The sequence below is a fragment of the Apodemus sylvaticus genome, chromosome 1 (assembly GCF_947179515.1).
Source record: "Apodemus sylvaticus chromosome 1, mApoSyl1.1, whole genome shotgun sequence".
In the NCBI taxonomy this organism is placed as follows: Eukaryota; Metazoa; Chordata; class Mammalia; order Rodentia; family Muridae; genus Apodemus; species Apodemus sylvaticus.
The window spans coordinates 130,028,104-130,046,276 of NC_067472.1; the positions used below are offsets into that span (position 1 = coordinate 130,028,104).

At 43.3% G+C, this 18,173-nt stretch overlaps 1 protein-coding gene across 5 annotated transcripts in view; it reads left to right on the forward strand.

The window, feature by feature from the left end:
- The window catches only part of Ntrk3 (neurotrophic receptor tyrosine kinase 3), a 375,670-nt gene that overhangs the window by 274,699 nt on the left and 82,798 nt on the right, over positions 1-18,173 (forward strand). Inside the window, exons 13-14 of one of the 5 annotated variants that reach the window (XM_052160449.1) lie at positions 774-908; positions 2,451-4,339. The exons of the other annotated variants lie outside the window; for them this stretch is intronic. Coding sequence (XP_052016409.1) covers positions 774-908; positions 2,451-2,569 — 254 coding nt within the window. The 3' untranslated portion in view covers positions 2,570-4,339. Of the gene's footprint in view, positions 1-773; positions 909-2,450; positions 4,340-18,173 lie in introns of those variants that run through there. 5 annotated transcript variants of the gene reach the window in all.

Below are 18,173 nucleotides of genomic sequence, written 5' to 3' on the forward strand. Positions count from 1 at the left end.
CAAACTTTGGATCTCAGCTCATATGGGAAAATGTCTGTGTTTGCAGAAGCAGTTTTAGGGACATTGGCAGGGTCTGTGGCAGGCCTGCCTTGGTCTGTAATGGATCTAACATAAAGCCTTCCTGGACCCCTGGATGTTGTGTGGTCTCTAAAGGACAGATCCCTCGAAGAAGCTCTAATGCTATCACCGTCATGCAATTGCCTTAGAGTCTTCACAGAAACTCTAACTTTTGCTGTTCCAGAGGTTGTTGCCCAGATGATGGCAAGAAGGATTTGAAGGAGCAAGCTACTCCCTCCATGTTACCATCATCCCTTATCACATCACTTCCCTCTTGGACATTTCTTTTGTAGGCTAAGTCAGAAAGGGCATCTTGGGTCCAACAGAATCATCTCCCATGTCATAACATTCTTTCCCTCCCTAACCCAGGAATGGTACCCAGGATAGTGGGAATAATTTTGGGGTGTTACAACTATTAAATGGAATGGGTTTTGGTCAAACAGGTTAGGAAAATGATTGGGCAGAGTTTATGGTGATGGCAATTTTTTTCCCTGATCAGTTCTTTCCTTGATCAGTTTGATAATGCCACTGTGTTATGCTCAGGAAAATGAGTAGATTTTGTACATCAAATGAATCAGGCAAAGCAGTGTGGATATAGGCGCTGGGAGCACTTGATTTCTGTTTCCAGCATTGTGTATTTAAGACAATTTCCCCAAGTGTTTGAACTTGGGGTTTAGTACTGACCATTAATCCCCCATGTCTGCCTCTTCTGCCAGGGGTCTTTTCAAACATAGACAATCATGGGATATTAAACTTGAAGGACAATAGAGATCATCTAGTCCCATCAACTCACTATATATATGAGGAACCTGAGGTCCAGAGTGGGGATGTGTCTTACCCAAGGTCACATGGTGAGTTACTTCCTTTGACATCTTTGTATAAATCAAAGCCCCTTCCCCTACCAGTTTTGATTCTTAAGACCCAAAGACCTACAAGCCCCCAGAGGACTAGGCTATAGCTAGGTGTCCAGGTTAAAATTAGTACTCAAGTCCCTTGGGTGAGAGGAATTTTTTTCAGAGAAGAGAGCTTCCTTAGGTTAAAGTGAGGGATGTAGAAAAAGAGAGGGACCATGGCCTGGAGAGAAGCAGTGGCATCAAAAGCCTTCTAAGCAGGCTTCCCAGATGTCTGGAATTCCTGTCCTGCCCTGTCATGTGCCAGAGATGCTTTGGCTGGGGTTAAGGACAGAACCATGGAATCACAGCCCATGAAAAGCTGAACTCCCCCTTAACATGACATCATGAACAAGAGGAGTACCTTCTATTTTCATAAACTGATCTCACTCTTTGCAGACGGAGGTAACATAACAACCGGAATGACTCATGCCTACTTTGATCGTAGTATGCCCTAAGTAGGGGGAGCAAGGAAATCTCAGTACGATTGAACTCCATTTTAGTCTCTCCCCACTATGTATGCCCAATACTTGGGTGCTCATTGTGAGCTCTCCATTCCTGAATACAGCTTTCTTAGAAAGCTGGGTTGTATCTGTTCATATGCTCCCAACCCCCATATATAAATGTGTTTACAATCTGGGATTGGTTGAGCCATTCTTTGCTGGATTTTGATTAGGAATACCCATGTCTCTGGACATTCTATTCAGTCCCTAGACAGGTGGCCAGAAAGGAACCGAAATGTCGTGGAAGTTTGCTCTTCTTGAGACAGCTCATGACCTTGCGGCCAGCTATATCACTTACTCCTCTGTGATGGCTCTAGTCCCTGTAAGACTCGAAATTATTAGAAGGCTGAGTTCTTAGTCTTTTTCTAAGCCTTTCACAGTTCTGGCAATATAAGGTGAGAGGCTAATGAGAAAGTCTATGTAGGCTTAGGAGTATAGTGTGCCCTTACCTCCTTGTGTAGTTGAGGGTACTTCAAAATTTAGTTCTGAGAATTAGACCCTTAAGGACATTGAGTTTTGATAAAGCAGAGCAGAGCCTTCTTTCCCAACTCCTCTGGCAATAAGGGTGTACACGCACAACCCTTCTCCCCCCTCTCCCGGAGCTCATTATCAGGGTTTCTTCTACCCAGAAACGTGTTCATAGACCAAGACACCTTAGATGAGTCTGCTGCACCTCTTTCATGACAGTGGCAGGCCAAACTCCCCATGGAGTGCTTGCTCACTTCCGTCTCTCATTCAGCAAAGGCCCCAGCAAAATGGAGTGTTTCTCACTTCTCCGAGAACACTTGTTGGAAGTTATCCCTACCCCTATCCTTCCCTTCTGCCAGCAATTCATTTTGTCAATTCCCAGTATCTATCTGTAGCTCTAGATTCCCCTCATCCCCTTTCAAGCTCCCTCTGTTTCCCCTCTTAGTTTTGATCTTCTTTGGGGGTTTTGGTTTTTACTTTATTTTGCTTTTTTCTGTTTTTCTGTTTTTTTTCTTTTTGTTTTTTTTTATAGGTTTCAGAGAAATTATGTTGAATCCAATAAGCCTTTCCGGACATTCCAAGCCTCTTAACCATGGCATCTATGTTGAGGATGTCAATGTTTATTTCAGCAAAGGACGTCATGGCTTTTAAAAAAAAAACACAAAACTCCTTTTAAGCCTCCTTGTTCTGATGTCACCTTGGTAGGATGGGCCCTCTGAGAGGTTGGAAGCACTAGGCGTTGCTCTTTTTTGGATCCAGGGATGCTAAGTAGAAACTGCATGAGCCACGAGTGCTCCCACACCTTTTACCACCACTGAGATGGGTGTGTCTCCCATCGACCACTGGCAGGTTGTTGCCCCTCCCTCCTGTCATCACTGTGCTCCTTTTCCTCCGGCCTCCGAGGCAACTCCTGCCAACGTCTTTAGAGCCAATAAAGAGAATCCTAACCCAAGCACCAGGAGCTACCTTTAAAACACGCTAGCCATTCTCTTGACCCAACCATCACGAGAAGGCCTGAAGTCCAGCCGTGTTCCGGTCTCACTTTCCTGCTTGGAAGCATGGGGTCTCCATGCTGTCCTCTCAGTGACCTCATCACCCTGCAGCCTCCAGTGGGGAAGAGTCACAGAGAGCTCTTAAGCAGAGGTGGAGACGGCGCAGTAAGAGGAAGGGGAACCAGGCCCAAGTGTTGGCAACAGATTAGGTCTCAGAGGGAAGAATGGAAGACAGTAATTTTGTTGGTTTATTTTTATCTTTATTTTTGGTGTATGTGTGTGTGTGGAAAAATATCATACTTTTTTGTGGACACACTTGCCCCCTCCTTCTTCTTCTCTGGAATGGCTCACAGTGAGTGCAATGTTAGAAAGTTCTTTGGAAAGAGATTGTTTTTTGCTGACTCCACCTGGGTCCCTAGAGCTACAGTTCCGACATGCATTGGCTACAGAAGGTCTTGCCTGTGAATTGGCCATCCTACTAGGACCACAAGGGACCAAGGGAATCAGGGACCAAGACCCTTCCTCCTAGCCCGTGATCTCGGGATTGGCTCTCCTCCCCTACATTCACTTTCTCTTGACTCTGAGAACCTTTGGAACCCAGTGGAATCATCATGTCAAGGTCAAGATGAACTGAAGGGGAAGAGAAGTAAAAACCTGGCCTCCTCCAGCCCCTCTCATGGCACCGATGGGCGTGTCATCCTGCTCTCTGGTGGATATGTGTGTTTGCTTGCCTCCACTCAGGTCTTACTCCACAGCCATCCTCTCCCAAAGAAGGGTTGTCCCTCATTTTCAACTTTGCCCTCTGGGGAGAGGGAAGGGGTTGATAGTTCTTTACATAATAGGAAAGGCAGATTTGCAGAGCATGAAAGCTCGGCCAGGTTGGCCCAACTCTCCCCAGTTCCATGGAAGTCCCTGTTATGGGAAAGGAGAGAGGGCATCCCAAGTTCAGTTCTTGAGGCAGCATGGTGATTACTTAACTACATTCTGATGTAGTGTTGCACAGCAGTGAAAGACAGAGCATATGCTTTTTGGCAAATTGAGCTAAAGATACTACTCAAGGGTCATTCTCCTTAGCACCTGTAGATGGTGGATCATCATGCCAGGTTCCTAGCCAGATGCTCTAGATATCTCTGTGGGTAACATAAGCATGCAGCTTTCCAAGTTCTTTCCCAGGACCCAGAGTGAATTCCACAGTGTCACCTTAGGTACAGGGTTCCTGTTCGAGGGCCCCCACTCCCTTCCAGCACTGCTCAACCTACTCCCCATGGTTGTAGGTCAGACTCTTCCCCATCACACCCAGATGGTCCCTAGGGTTCAGATCTCCTGAGCGTGGCTTTAAGGAGTAAGCTTGAGGATGATGTTTTTAATTGTTGTAAATCACGACCTCATTTCCAGCCTCCCAGGCTCCATCCATCACAGCATCTTTTATTCTGGCATTTCTTCACTTTGTGCTATGACAATGGGGCATTGTGTTTCCACAGAGACTTATAGGAGTGTTCAGTGTATAGTTTCTTAATAAACACTTTATTTTCTAATGAAATGACTGCATCAGACCTCTTATTTGGAAGTTTTGCAAAGAAAATTAAAATGTAGCAATTCCAGGCTGCCCAGAATTTGTTTTCCATGAGTTACTTTTCAGCAGAAGTTTCTAGCACACTTCTGCTAGCGACAGGGTTTCACAATCTGTGCTATTGGTTGGATTCATGGAGACCCTTCCAGGTACCTCAGATTCCTACAATGGAGTGTTTCTTCATCTTATTAGGTACCTAGGGATGTTCAATGTTTATCATTACAGAATGTGATAGGCAGAAGCAAGATTCAAACTCAATTCCTTTAGTTACTACTAGAACTACTGATATCCTTGGTACCTGGAGAGTTTTCTGCTATTTGAAAAGCTAAGAACTGTTGAAGTATTATTTTCAGAGCTGATGTACAAAGGGGTCTGGGAGTTGGGGTGAGGAGCCTTTCTCTTTGATGTATCAGCAAGCCTGTGGGGTTCTCCCTCTGGCAGAGTTCCTTTTTATCTTTCCTTACTTAGAAAAAGATTATTCTCTGAAATTACAGACCAATCTTTTTACACATACATATACACAGAAACATGCACATGCATGCACACAGTCACCTTGGTTTGGCTGTCTTGGCAGGGTTCCCATGGGCTTCCAGAATGGGGAGAACACTCCCTGGATCCTACTGGAAGTCAAAAGCTGAGTTGAGAGGGTGTATATTTCTGACCAAGCTTAGGTCCTGGCCTCAACATAAGTGTGTAAAGGCTAAAAAATGCCGTCTGTACTTTATGTTTGTTTCCTTTGGGGAGGAATGCAAGTAAGAGCACAAGAGCTGGGGAAAGGGCAGTAGGTGTATATGGATCTTCCCTGAGCCTCTCTGGGGCTTGCTGGAGCTCCATCATGCAGGAAGGAAATGAGAAACAAGCCAAGGTAGGTGGGAGGTGTGGCAGTGTTGCTAAGATGAGATTGGTACCTTTCTGTATAACGCTACTCATTTCCTACACATGTCTGATTGAATACTTCCTACCCTAACTCCAAGTCTGTGTCCATAAGAGTGGCCTGGTATAGAGGCTGCACTAACTCCCACTTTTGTATATTCTTTTAGATTCTAAGCTATCAGGGTTGGGGCAGAGATGTCCGGTATTTGAGACTACTCTTGGAACCAAGGAAAGGGTTATGAATTTAAGGGAGAACTTTGGTTTTTCATATGGGAAATATTAATGTTCTGTGTTCTGCCATGTATAGAGCCTGCAAGGGCTCAGCATGGGAATAATCCCTGAGAAGATGGGGAGGGGACAGGGGTTAGTTAGCATGGCAAGCTCTTCTTATGTAGCAGGACACAAGAAGAAAGCACAGAGCTGTAGGGTTGTTCAGAGGTTCAGGGGCAAGAAAAATCACGGAGTCTTTGCATGGTGGCTTCTATTTTACCAGTGAGGTATGAGGCAAGACTGTGGGCCATGTGTGAGAAGATCTGGTAAGAGGTCAGAAGATACACAATGACATTGTGTGACACTAACATGAACACCAGAGAAGGGCAGGAAGGTTGCCAGGTAGAAGAAAGACCTGGTTTGGAAAAGAATGTCTCATCTCAAGGCCTGCCATTTCCATGGTTTCCTGCTATGTATTAATGTGCCGTGAGATTCTCCCCGTTAGACCTTGGGAGCAGACAGAACTGGCCCTGGGCTCTCCCAGAGAAGAGCTCAGTCCAGAAAGGCTGCCAGATTGGAGGGCCAAGGAGCACCACCAGTCAGACCTGCTGTTTCCTCACCATCTTGGTTCAGAGCTCCCTGACAGATGTTCATGGTGACTTTCTTAAACATAAGCAGGCGGTTTGATCTTAAGAGATTTCATTGTGGAACATAATTCCTGGCTTACCCGTGAGCCCAGAATGCTTATCAGGTACTTCCTGGTCTCTATTCTGGAGTGGCATTTGACAAGTGCCACTTGTGTGTATTGGAGACTGTGAAACTCAACCATATGCTTACTCTACTGGTTACCTCTAAGTGGCACAGCATACAGAGGCTGTGCATGAGGCAATGTTGTGTGGCCAGTTCAGGAGGGCTAAACACCTCAAATTAGGTTTACAATGGAGCACTCATAATCATTACCCTCTTTATTATAGGAAACAACTACTCAGAACCAGAACTTTCTATCCATGGGAAAGTGAGGCTCAGACAAAGTCAGTAACCACCCTGGGTTTTCATAGCAATGGCACCCCAGGGTATGCCTGTGCTTAGAGTACTCTTGGTCATTCTTTTGCTTGCCCTCCCCCCCCCCAAAAAAAACAGCCTCTTTTCTGCTCCTGGAAACTTTACCCTGACAGCTCCCTATCTTAAGATATGGTCCTTCATGCACCATCCCCTGCTTCCTTATGGAACTGCCTTTGATATCTACTGGTGTGTTGAATCTCTGCAATGTAATTCTTGCCAAGCTGAGAACAGACACTAAGTAGCTTCAAATTAGAAGCTAAGAAGCTGGCCTCTGAGCTCCCCAGGCTCTCCTCTCTCTCTCATGGGAACTCCATATTGCAGTCAAGTTCACAACCCGAGCATTCTCATCTCCCCCTCTCCATAAGTGTGACAGCAGCAGCAGTAGCAGCAGCAGCAGCAGCAGCAGCAGCAGCAGCAGCAGCAGCAGCAGAACACTAGGCTGTGACACCTCCTCTAATTTGGCCTAGTTCCTTCAGGCCGAAAGCAGGATAGGGCAAAAATCAAGAGTCTCTGATACAATTGTAAGGTAGTTGGTGAGGGCTTGGTTCCCCAGAGCAAGCTCAGGAGTGGGCAGATCGATGCAGAATGAGTTTATTGTTGTATAGCTTTCTGAGCTAAGACAGTAACAGATTGGGCAGAGTGGAGCCTTCTTCTCCAGTGCTTGCTGACTCCTGCACTGAAGCGAGAATATCACACAGGTTGTTTAATGTGACTCTGATGCAAAATGTAAAATTCCAGTGGCAGAAAGACACAAAGAAGCAATGGGATATTGAAAAGTAGGTTTGGTTCCCCTGAGGCTCCTCTGAGAGATAAGGAGGAAACTCTTCTGCTTGACTGTGGAGAGAGAAAGAGAGAGAGAGAGAGAGAGAGAGAGAGAGAGAGAGAGAGAGAGAGAGAGAGAGAGAGAGAGAGAGAGAGAGAGAGAGAGAAGAGAGAGACTGGCTGGAAACTGCCAGACCTGAATTGCATCTGCAGCATCCAGTTCTGGTCTTGGGCTCCATTCCTCTCCTCTGCCTGTTCTGTCTACCCACTCCACTCCTGCTCTTTAACACTGGTTGAAGTGGGTGAAGCTACTTAGCAGTCCTGGGTTTCCTTGGAAAGCTCTGGTTCTGTATTCTGCCTCTAGAAATCCTGTGGTTACCACCCCCTCTACTTCCCACTTCCCAAGAGAATCTCAGCCTAGAACTGACAATGTATTTTCAGAGCTAAATCAAATTCCTCCTTCAACCCTACTTGAACTCACAAGTGACTTGAAGGAGCTATGTTAGCCAGGGGGTGGTTCCAAAATTACATCAGGACTCAGAAGTCTGCTTGGGTAGGACTTGGGCCCTGTTTCTTTGTATACAGTGATAGAAACCTCTACAGAGTAACCTGGCCTCATTTTTTGTTAAAGGACAACTTGGTCAGGAAAGATATTTCTACGTGGCTTGTAAAAGATCTGTGACTCCTCTGCCTTGTGAAGTCTTTCCATCAGGAGAACGGCTCCCCATAACAAAAAACATTTTTGAGTGTGTTTTCAGGAGCTCAGTCTTCCTTGCCCACACTCTTCTCCTTGCAGGTAGATTTGAATTTTTGGAGCCTTGTTCAAAGTTTCTGCATGTTACAGTCTGTAGCAGGCAGTCTGGGAATAAGGAGGGAACTCTTAGGGTTAAGCCATAGATGGGGAAAGGCTTGACTTCTATGACAAACGGAAGTAAGATGTTCAGGATGAACTCTGTGAAGCATAGATCCTAGCAGGTCATAAAGGATGCTGATGACTCCTGTATGGAGAGTCTCCAGCACAGTCCCAGTGGGCACTTGAGACTTTTTAGAGTGAAGGTGAAAGTCAGGATTACAGCCTCCCAGAAAACAACCAGAACTGCAAAAAAAAGCCATTGATGACAGCCCTGGTGGGACTTCCAGGCCTGCATACTAGGAGACACAAGGATTTATTACACATGATCAGGAACACCCCTGGGCTCTGCATAATCACAGTGTTAACTCATGACCCTATGCCAATCGCAGTCTTTCAACGCCTTTTCAATGTAAATGAGTGTGACTTTGATGATTGTAAGTGGATAAAAAGATGGGGTATATGGCACAGTCAGAAAGAATGGACCCTGGATATTCTGATTCCAAACCACTGAACTCTTACTTCATCCCTCAACAAAAAGTCAAATGACACCTGTGGGTTCAGAGGAGGGGTGTCAGGACCCCCCACTCAGCCAAGGGCAGGGGTGAAGTAGCACGGAGTGAGGCTACCTGTGGGTATGCATTCCAGAACTGTGCCCTCCCCACCAGGACTGGCTTCAAGAGTATCATAGCAGCTCAGAACACACCACCAAGCCAGACTTTGGTAAGTAACACTGGAGAAAGCCTTGGTTGGGACCTACAAGGCCAGCTTGCCTTTACAGATTTCTCTCCTTCGGTTTCTGCCACCTTTATGTTGTCTGGAACCATGGCAGTTAAATGAAGCTTAGTTCTGCCATTGGGAATTGCATTGGGGCAAATAGCCTTTTCCCTAAAAAATAAATAAATAAATAAATAAATAAATAAATAAATAAATAAATAAATATCCTTTCTTCCCTCTCTTGACTGTGAAGTTCATTTGCCAGTGAGAAGGACAAGGACCTAAGCTGACAATGGGTAAAGTGACTTCCATGCTGTCAGATGTGGCCTGGCAAATTTCCTGTTACAAACTTCTAACGAGCCACCATCCCTCTTACTTAGAGTGCATGCTAGCTGTACTGTGTCTATGTTCTTGTGATATGATAAGATATTGAAGGCTTTCAATAGTATTTGGCGAAAGCTCATGAATGCTGGTCCTCTCCTCAAATGGACTTCTCAGGAAAAGAGAAGATGGTGACTGGAGAAAAGAGCCATATGTATCCTTATGGGAACATGACTTGCTCTCAGACACTCAGGTACTTAAAGTACCCTTGAGTTTGATGGAACTAGGCTCTAGCCTCCACAACAGGAGGTTTCGAAGCCTGAAGCAGTTCTTGCTGTTTTTCGTGGAGAAGCAATCTCCAAGATATTTCCACCTGATCAAGACAAGAGCACATCTGTGACCTGAAATCTGTGTTCCACAGGCCAATTAATAATCCTAGGGAGCTGGAAAATCCTAGAACACAGACTAGATGCTAACTGAATCAGTGTACACATGCACAATAAATACTATCATCACCTTCCTGCTGATAAGGTGGAAGAAATAAAACTGCAAGCCACTCTTTGGGAGTGCTACTTTCTGAAATATCAGTCTGGATAAAAAAGTATCCCCAGGGTCTATGAAAATCTCCGGATGTCTCTATCAGAGTGCTTGGTTTTGCTCAAGTTCTTCCCTTGAGACAAAGCTGACTCAGAATTGACCAGGGAGACCTGGAATCTGGTCTTTCCCAGTCAGTGGGCATCATGGGAGGTGCCATCAGTACAGATCATAGTTTGGAATTTCATGGCTTAAAATTTTCAGTCTGAGCCTAAATGATCACAGAATGCTTCAGTCTTTATGGCTGTCAATTTGGCATTTCTTGTGACCCCAACAGACCTCTGTGGGTTAACACCCATGATGTCAAATGGCCAACTTGCTTAAGAAGAACACCACAATGACTATCATAATCATTTTATTGGGCTGGCCACTTCTCCAACTGTTATTCCACATGGACAGTTCAATTTTCTGGGCAAGGCTTCAGCTGCTGCAATATGGTTTTTCCTTAATTTGGAATTTCCCGACTTGCAGAAAAATCATTTTCTCATTTCAGTTACTAGATAAATGATGTGAAGATCATGTGCCTCTCATCATTGGTCCTAGCAGTACTCCCTTTTAGTCTATCAGATGCTAAAGATTCATCAGATAGCTTTAGAGAGCATCACACGCCTTATCCCCCGGCTCTTACAGGTTCACAGTGTACATTGGGATATTGAAGGCTCTGAGAACCCCTGCTGTAAATAAACCTTGTTCTTCTGAAAGTTTTCCAACATAATTGAACATAGAGCATTCTTTACTTAACATCTATTAGTACATTGCACACACATACTTCAGGAAACACTGGTTATTGTGTGGTTAGTAGCTGTTAAAAGAGAAGTAAGCAGGATGTTTCATCCGTGACCTGTTGACATCAAAGATATCAAGGAAGGACCATACCTCACATCTCTACCCAACAGGAGGCTCAGTCCTCCATATGGTAAGTCCCTTGACAAAGGAGCTTGAGACTTCTGCTCTAACACCGCCACTGCCACAGACTGATGTCACCTAACAGTGGCACACAGAAATGAAGATGGTAATCCCAGTTTCAGTGTTGCCACTAAGCAAGTGATGCCGGGTAAGTAACTTAATTTTCCTCGTTCTATATTTGTTTCAGTATCTGACAAAAATCCTGACTGACATCCATGTTAAATAACCTGTTCAACAGGCATCCTGAATGCCATGTCCCAATGCCATGACTGGCGACTCCTGGCAGGGAGCATCCTTTTGGCTCTTGGGGACTCTCTGATGAATGTCCTGGCCCATGGCATGGGAAGAGTGTGAGAGAGAAACAGAAGCTGTTTTTGTGAATAGGGATCAGAGGGTTTCTCCAGGTGAGGAAAGAAGCCAGTGTTTGGGGTTTAACAGACCCTTCCTGTCACCTTTGGACGGGGCCAAGCGGGAGTTTTCAGCAAGATTTTCCAACTTTGATTTCAAGAAGGCAGCTCTGCCTAACAAATAGTCTGAAATGTCAAAGAATAAATGTTAAAGCTTGAGAGGTCGCTCTCCGGGGAGTTGCCTGGGCTGGTGAGGGAGGAAGGGAGGGGAGGAGGGAGAGAAGGACACAGAAGAATCCTCTACATAAAGATTCCAACTTGGTTTTGTGATATTTAAGAGAAAAGGAAACTGAATTATTTATAATGTGAAAGATGGAAACAGGCTATAGAGGAGTGACGGGCCTAGGGATGGGAATTTACATTCCAGTATTTGGCTGGTAAAGCTTCTTTTTTGTCCTTGACATGCTATTGGCCATTTCTTGGATTGTCTACTGTCATTACTCTGTAGAAAACCAACATCATCTGATACAGAGGTTGGAGGAGACAATTTTTGGAAACAACTATTGTGAGAAGTGCTGTCCCTTCCAAAGGTCTGAAGTACATGGCTGGATAGCCCTTCCCTGTCTCTCAGGTTCCAGCCCATGCTTCTCAAGGCAGAGACTCATAGGAGCCCATGTGTGAGTGGCAATCATCTTGGTCTTGGCCTGGCAGGAAGGTGAATTCCACCTTTCAGTTGTTTCATCTGAAAGATGATGGAGATGCTTCTCCTAGTCTTCTTCTGTGAATATCAAGGATGCCACATGTTGAGAATACCTTTGCACTTTATAGGAGGGACAGGGTCATAGAAATAAGCTCTCTATTATATGAGATGAGAAAAGAGGTGAAGAAAATTTAAAAGAAGAAACCAAAGTGACAGAAGCATTTGGCAGTCAAACTGGACTGAATAGGGTATCTTGTTTGTTTTGGTCAGTGATATTAAAAAAGTCTCTTGGTGACAATTACACATTCTGATTCTCTAACCTGGGTAATGGAAACCATCACAATTTCAGTTAAAGTAAAAATGGCAAGATTCAGGAGCTTCCTCTTCCCTTTTCACACTTGACATGAATGTGCTCTTTGTTACTTTCCAATACCACTTTCTATGTGCTCCTAACATTCAGAGATAAAAACAGAGTCAAATTTTGGACACCTTGTTGTTAGTGAAGTGGAGTTACTTCAAGTGTAACTCAGATCAGGAGTGAACCTCCACATACAAACAAGGAGCACTGTGTTTAAGGTGCTCATGTTTTGTTGAAAATAGCAAATACTTGTACTTCTCCCCCTTAGATATGTTTTTATTGATGAACCTGGAGAATATTTTTTCAGTTAAAGTGTTACAATGACACTCCTGTTAAAAACTCTGAGATGCACTTATTTCTACAGTAGCTTGGAGTCTCCAGAAAGATCTTCTAAATGTTTTTCATCCAGTCCCTACTTTCTACCACATAGACATTTGACTCAGCACCCATTGACTGAGGGCCTCTTATACTCCTAGAAATTATTAAAATAATATCTGAAATTAGAACCAAAAAATGTATGTACCCAAAAGCATACACAAAGCTCTCAGAGTGATGCCACCACCAAGTAATATGGGAATGTACTAGAAAGATTTCACATGTTACAGAGCAAACTGAGGAGGGTCTGTCAGCTTATAAAATCCCATTGATAAGAGCAGAGACAATGAATGGATTGAGATGAAGAGAGAGAAGCCATTGTGTATTATAGTTTCCATTACAAACTATGTAATGGATCTGTTTAAGAAATATACCAACCAGCAGTGTTTTAACCAGCCCCTATTCAAGTAAGAGGATTCATCAGAGAGGGTGGAGTATACCATGGGTTAAATCTACGTGGCACCCAACACACCTTCCTGCAAATAAATGTCTCATCATGATTTGTGGTGGTTGACAGTACCCACACCTCCTATGATACATCATTTGTATACTGGATGTGAGAACTACTTTGATATAGTTATGATAGACCCTGCTACTAATATTTCACAACTGCATTAGGGGAATAAAGTCTCTAAGAATGACATCTGGGGGCTCAGTGATACAGTCCTTACCTAGCATATATAAGGGACTGGGTTTTGTTCCCAATAGCAGAGTTTATAAACCAACATTTTGGGGGACCCCCAAGTAGATACCGGATCACTAATTCATACTTTAACCGCATTGTGACATCTTCTCTGGGGTGTGTACTCTGTTGCAGTTTACCTTTTCCCTGCCTTCAAGGGTCTTACTGTCTACTGCAGTGACTTCCAACCGATGGATGATTTTATCCCTTGCGGAAATGTGCATAGAGACATGTTTGGTTGTTATAAATGAGGATGGGTGGAATGCTCCAGCCTCCACGGCACAAAGAATTAGCCAGCCAAAAGATTTAACAGTGCCAAGATTGGCAAGTTTCAGTTTCATGAGAATGTAGAGCAGTATTCCTTAGACTTGAGCAAGAGAGACTTCTATAGTTATTAAGACCCTCTCTAGCTGCCAGTGTTCAAGAGCCCTGGGAAGTGGCCACCTACAATCTACTGTCTTCATTGATGGTGCTGTAGCTTACCTCACCTTCTTCACCACAGTTCTTGATGTGCTTCCAGGATCATATCAGACTCTTCACGAAGGTATTCTAAGACTGTGCTATATTTTAAATGTGCACACTATGGTTGACTGAGGTAACACTCTTTGTGGGTAGTGGGATGTGAAGATGTTGTAAGGGAACTTACAGATGTTGACTGAATGTGTACATGTATCCATATGAGGCCCATTTTGATGCAGGGTGGATATGGGGTCTTTGAGAGGAGGAGCAAGAGAGGGGTCAAATCTTTAGCATCATATGTCTCACAACACCAAGAAGCCAGCATCCGTTAGGTATGACTTTAAATTGCACTGAAGACATGTTTAACAGGGGTATCTTAATCAACCGCATGTTAGCCTGATTTATATCTTCCTAATATTTGGATATCTGAGATATTTGCTTCAAATTAATAAGTGGTAGATTCTGTGTGAATAAATGGGTAATTAGGAAACAATATGATGAAACTGTGTGAGATCTAAGTATAGAGGGATGAGCATCTATCTCTCAAATGACTTTTAAAAATTAGTCTTAATTACATGTATTTATTTTTCTGTGTGCTTGTGAAGGTACACCTTGCACCATGCTTCTCTCTCTCTCTCTCTCTCTCTCTCTCTCTCTCTCTCTCTCTCTCTCTCTTTCTGTGTGTGTGAGAGAGTGTGTGTGTTTGTGTGTGTGTGTGTTTGTGTAGGTAAAACAATTTGTGTGTGGGTCCTGGAAAGAAAGCTGATATCATTAGACTCGGTAGAAAGTGCCTTTATTCTCCGAGGCACGAGACACCTCACTGGCCTCTAATGCTATTCTTAAAACTGCTTAATCATGACATCTATTTGCAGTTGTATCAGTGGAAGCGGTAGTTCACAGGCTCCCACAATCAAATGATCAGTTAAGATTTAAATGTCCCATCATTTAAAGAGCTGCTGGTCTCCTCAAGCTTTGGGAGGCCTGACCTTATTGCCACGAAGCTAAGCACCATGGCCCTTTGCTAACCCCAGACTGTCTGAGCTGGACTTTGTGCCATCCCGTGCTCTGGCAATGCTCATACAGAGTCATGCCCTTGTCAGGTTGCTATGGAGACTGATCTCAAGGTCTTTACAATTGATTTGTATTTTGGGGCGCTCTGTGATTATCGCTACATTGTAACCAACATCCTAGGGGCTAGGGTGTCCATCCACTATTGCTCCCATTTGTGGACAGTTGTGAGAACATCTGTCTGTAACAGAGAGTTAAAGACACTGGAAAATTGAATGGGAAAGATTTTTTTCTACTCTTAATAACAGTGTGCCTTTTTTCTGATTACAAAAGTAATTTATATTCACAGTGGAAAATTCAGTGAAATACAGAAAAGCATACAAACACATAAATTATCTACCATCTCATCACCCAGAGACAACACTGCTAACATTTTAGCTTTCTGCCTTCTAATCTTTTTTATGTACTTATTTAATTATTTAGCAGGATGAAATCATTCTATGTGAACATGCACACACATTTGTTTTTTATTTTTTCTAAGATTGCTTGCATGTGCTGTGTCATTTATCTTTTACAATATTAAAAATTTGTGTATAGGTAATATATTTACCAGACAGTTCAAAAATACACCTCGCTAAGACTTGTGCATGAAATTCATAGCATCTTTTTTTTTTAATCAGCAAGAAGTAGAAAAACACAATGTCTATGAGTTCGTAAGCTGGTCAACAAAATATGGCATATCCCTACTGTGGAATACCACTAACATCTAAAGATGAGGAAGTATTGATGCATAGTGCAATGAATGATCTTCGAGAAAGGCCAGGTAAAAGAAGGAAGATCTGTATCAATTGTCAGGAATACTCAAAGCTATAGAGACAGACGTTAGTTTAGCAGTCAGGTCACCAAGGCCTGGGTGGGGACAGAGATGAAGCACAAATGGACCAACATATCTCACTAGGATGATAAAATCCTCTACAACTGGATTATACTGATGATTATTCCATTTAGGAGAGTTACTAAAAGTCATTGAATTTTACATTAAAATGGGTCAACTTTATGGTTATGTACATAATGCCTCAATAAAGATTGTATAATGTACACATAAAGTGTGTATACGAACTTAATAAAGCTTATGTGTATGATATATAATATAAAACTTATATAAGGTATATATAAACTTTAAGATACTGCATTTGCCTCTGCCCTTTTGCAGCATTTTCATGTATAAACTATGGGCACTGTACTTCGTCCATGTGTCCCTCATCTGCAGGTTGTTTAACCAGTACCCTCAGTCCTGACTAAAGTTGTTCTGTGTCCCTGTGAATTAAACACAAGCAACTTCAATATTAAGAAATATGAATACATGTTCTTAATTTTTCTTATATTTAGCACACAGGAGGTTGTATCACACACACAATACTGTCTACTTTTTGAGTATACCCCTTCTGTTATTTCTTGAAACTTTTGTACTTCCTTATTTTATTTTAATTTTTTGATAAGTTCTTACTCTGTAACCCAGGCTGCTCTCAAACCCATGGTCCTGTCTCTTCCTCAGAGTCCTAGGCCCTATGATTACACATGTGCCACACCTCTCTATTCACCCCTTCATGTTTGTAACCTGCATTTAATCTATCATCTTAAGGTACAAGACTTTAATTGAACTCCTGTGTAGTCTTTGCTCTTGTAAACACGTACAATATTTTTTCCTACATAAACATGGTTATACCTAAGTATACCAGTCATTTGGGGAGCCAAATGATACCCCCAAATTCATTTGTGTATTTGTTTTCTATATCTAGCTCATATATTGACAATGAGTGTAGTAATGAATTCCCTAAGAGCAATATATGAGAATGAGATTCCCTACAGTCCCAGAAAATAGGAATTTCTTCTTCCCATTTTCATTCCTCATTCCTTTCTCCCATCTTTCTTGGGTCTTTCCATGAAGACTAAGCTAACCTCAAATTCCTGATCCTTCTGCCTCAGCCTCCTAAGTGCTGGGATTAATAGTCTGTGCCAACATGCCTTCAGTACATGCCTAGATAATGCGTCTATTTATTACATTAGCCCCCTATGTTCAGAAACCTGGGTTATTTTATTTAAATGTTCAGTTTTCTGGGTAACAGGTGTTTGGATGCTTTTGGCAGCCAACGGGGAGGGGGGTGGGGGGCCTGGCTTGGTGGTATCTACTCCAGAGATGACAAATTTACTGCATGGCCGCATTACACCTATTACAGTCATCCCTGCTTGCTTATAGTTCCCCCAGGTAGGCAGCTATCCAGTGAACCCACTGATTTTTGTTTGTGGTATCAATACTTAGAAGTGGACAGGCATGTGCTGGCTAATTTTTTTCACCACTAAGCTACGTTGTCAGCCAAGGTTTACTCTCTTCTTTTGGCACAGGATCTCACTAAGCTGCCTGGGCTGGTCTTGAAATTGGGCTATTTCTGCCTCTGTTTCTCAAGCATCTGGGCTCACAAGCCAGTATCAGGAAAACTGGCTTTTTCTCTTCATGACCACCCAGCTACCTTTAACAGAAAACTGCCTTAGGGGGAAAAAATCTCCTTCTGAAACTTGGGGGCTTGGGGACCTAGAAGGCATCATTAGTGAATGCAGATGACATTGTCCTTTCTTTGGTGGCTTTAATGTGTTGTCAACAATCATATAATGTGAACGATATTGTCCTCCAGTATCTCTAAGGGGCCGGAGTCTGGCCACATTTTAAGACTGAGAGTTCTGAGTTACACCATCCAGAAATGTTAATTGGATTCTGAGTGGAGTCTCTAATCTCATGTGCTGTGCAGATGGCTAACTAAGTATGATGCTTTGACTTTCTCAAAATCAGAATGATGTCAGGAGTCAGTCTTCTTGAATCCTGACCCGGCCTGGCCTGACCTTTAAGCAGTCAGCCTCCTGGGAGCCTGTTGGATGGAGTATGACAGCAGAGATTGAAACAGGCTATAAAACGTGCAGACAGATCCAGAGCTCAGTGTTTCCAGCCAATCCATTGATCTGAGCTGGAGGCAGAGGAGGGTCCAAGCTGGAAAGATGTCAACTGGCTATAGATAACTCAGAATAATAACAGGAGATCTCTTTTAGGCTAAGAGATCAATCATGAGATTATCTGAAAGCTTTTGAGGCCAAGTGACAGCCATGTTTTCTCTCTGGAAGCTCTGTGGGGACAACAGCACTTCTATTGGGCTATGTTTCTAATGTGCTATCTCCTTATCCTAATAAGATTCTATGTCTCTCTGGGGGTGGGCATGCAGAAAATAGAAGGTGACCTGTAGAAATGTAGACTTCTTTCTTCTGATTCTTGGACCCTTGACAACTGGAGATGAAGTCCTGGGAGGAGGAGAAGCTCCTCAACGCCAAAGCAGGTGATACAGGAAAAGCCTAACCAGGTTTGGACACAGGAAACACGAGGAAGTGAAGTTAAGGAGCAAGATCTGTTAGCAACACAGCAAAG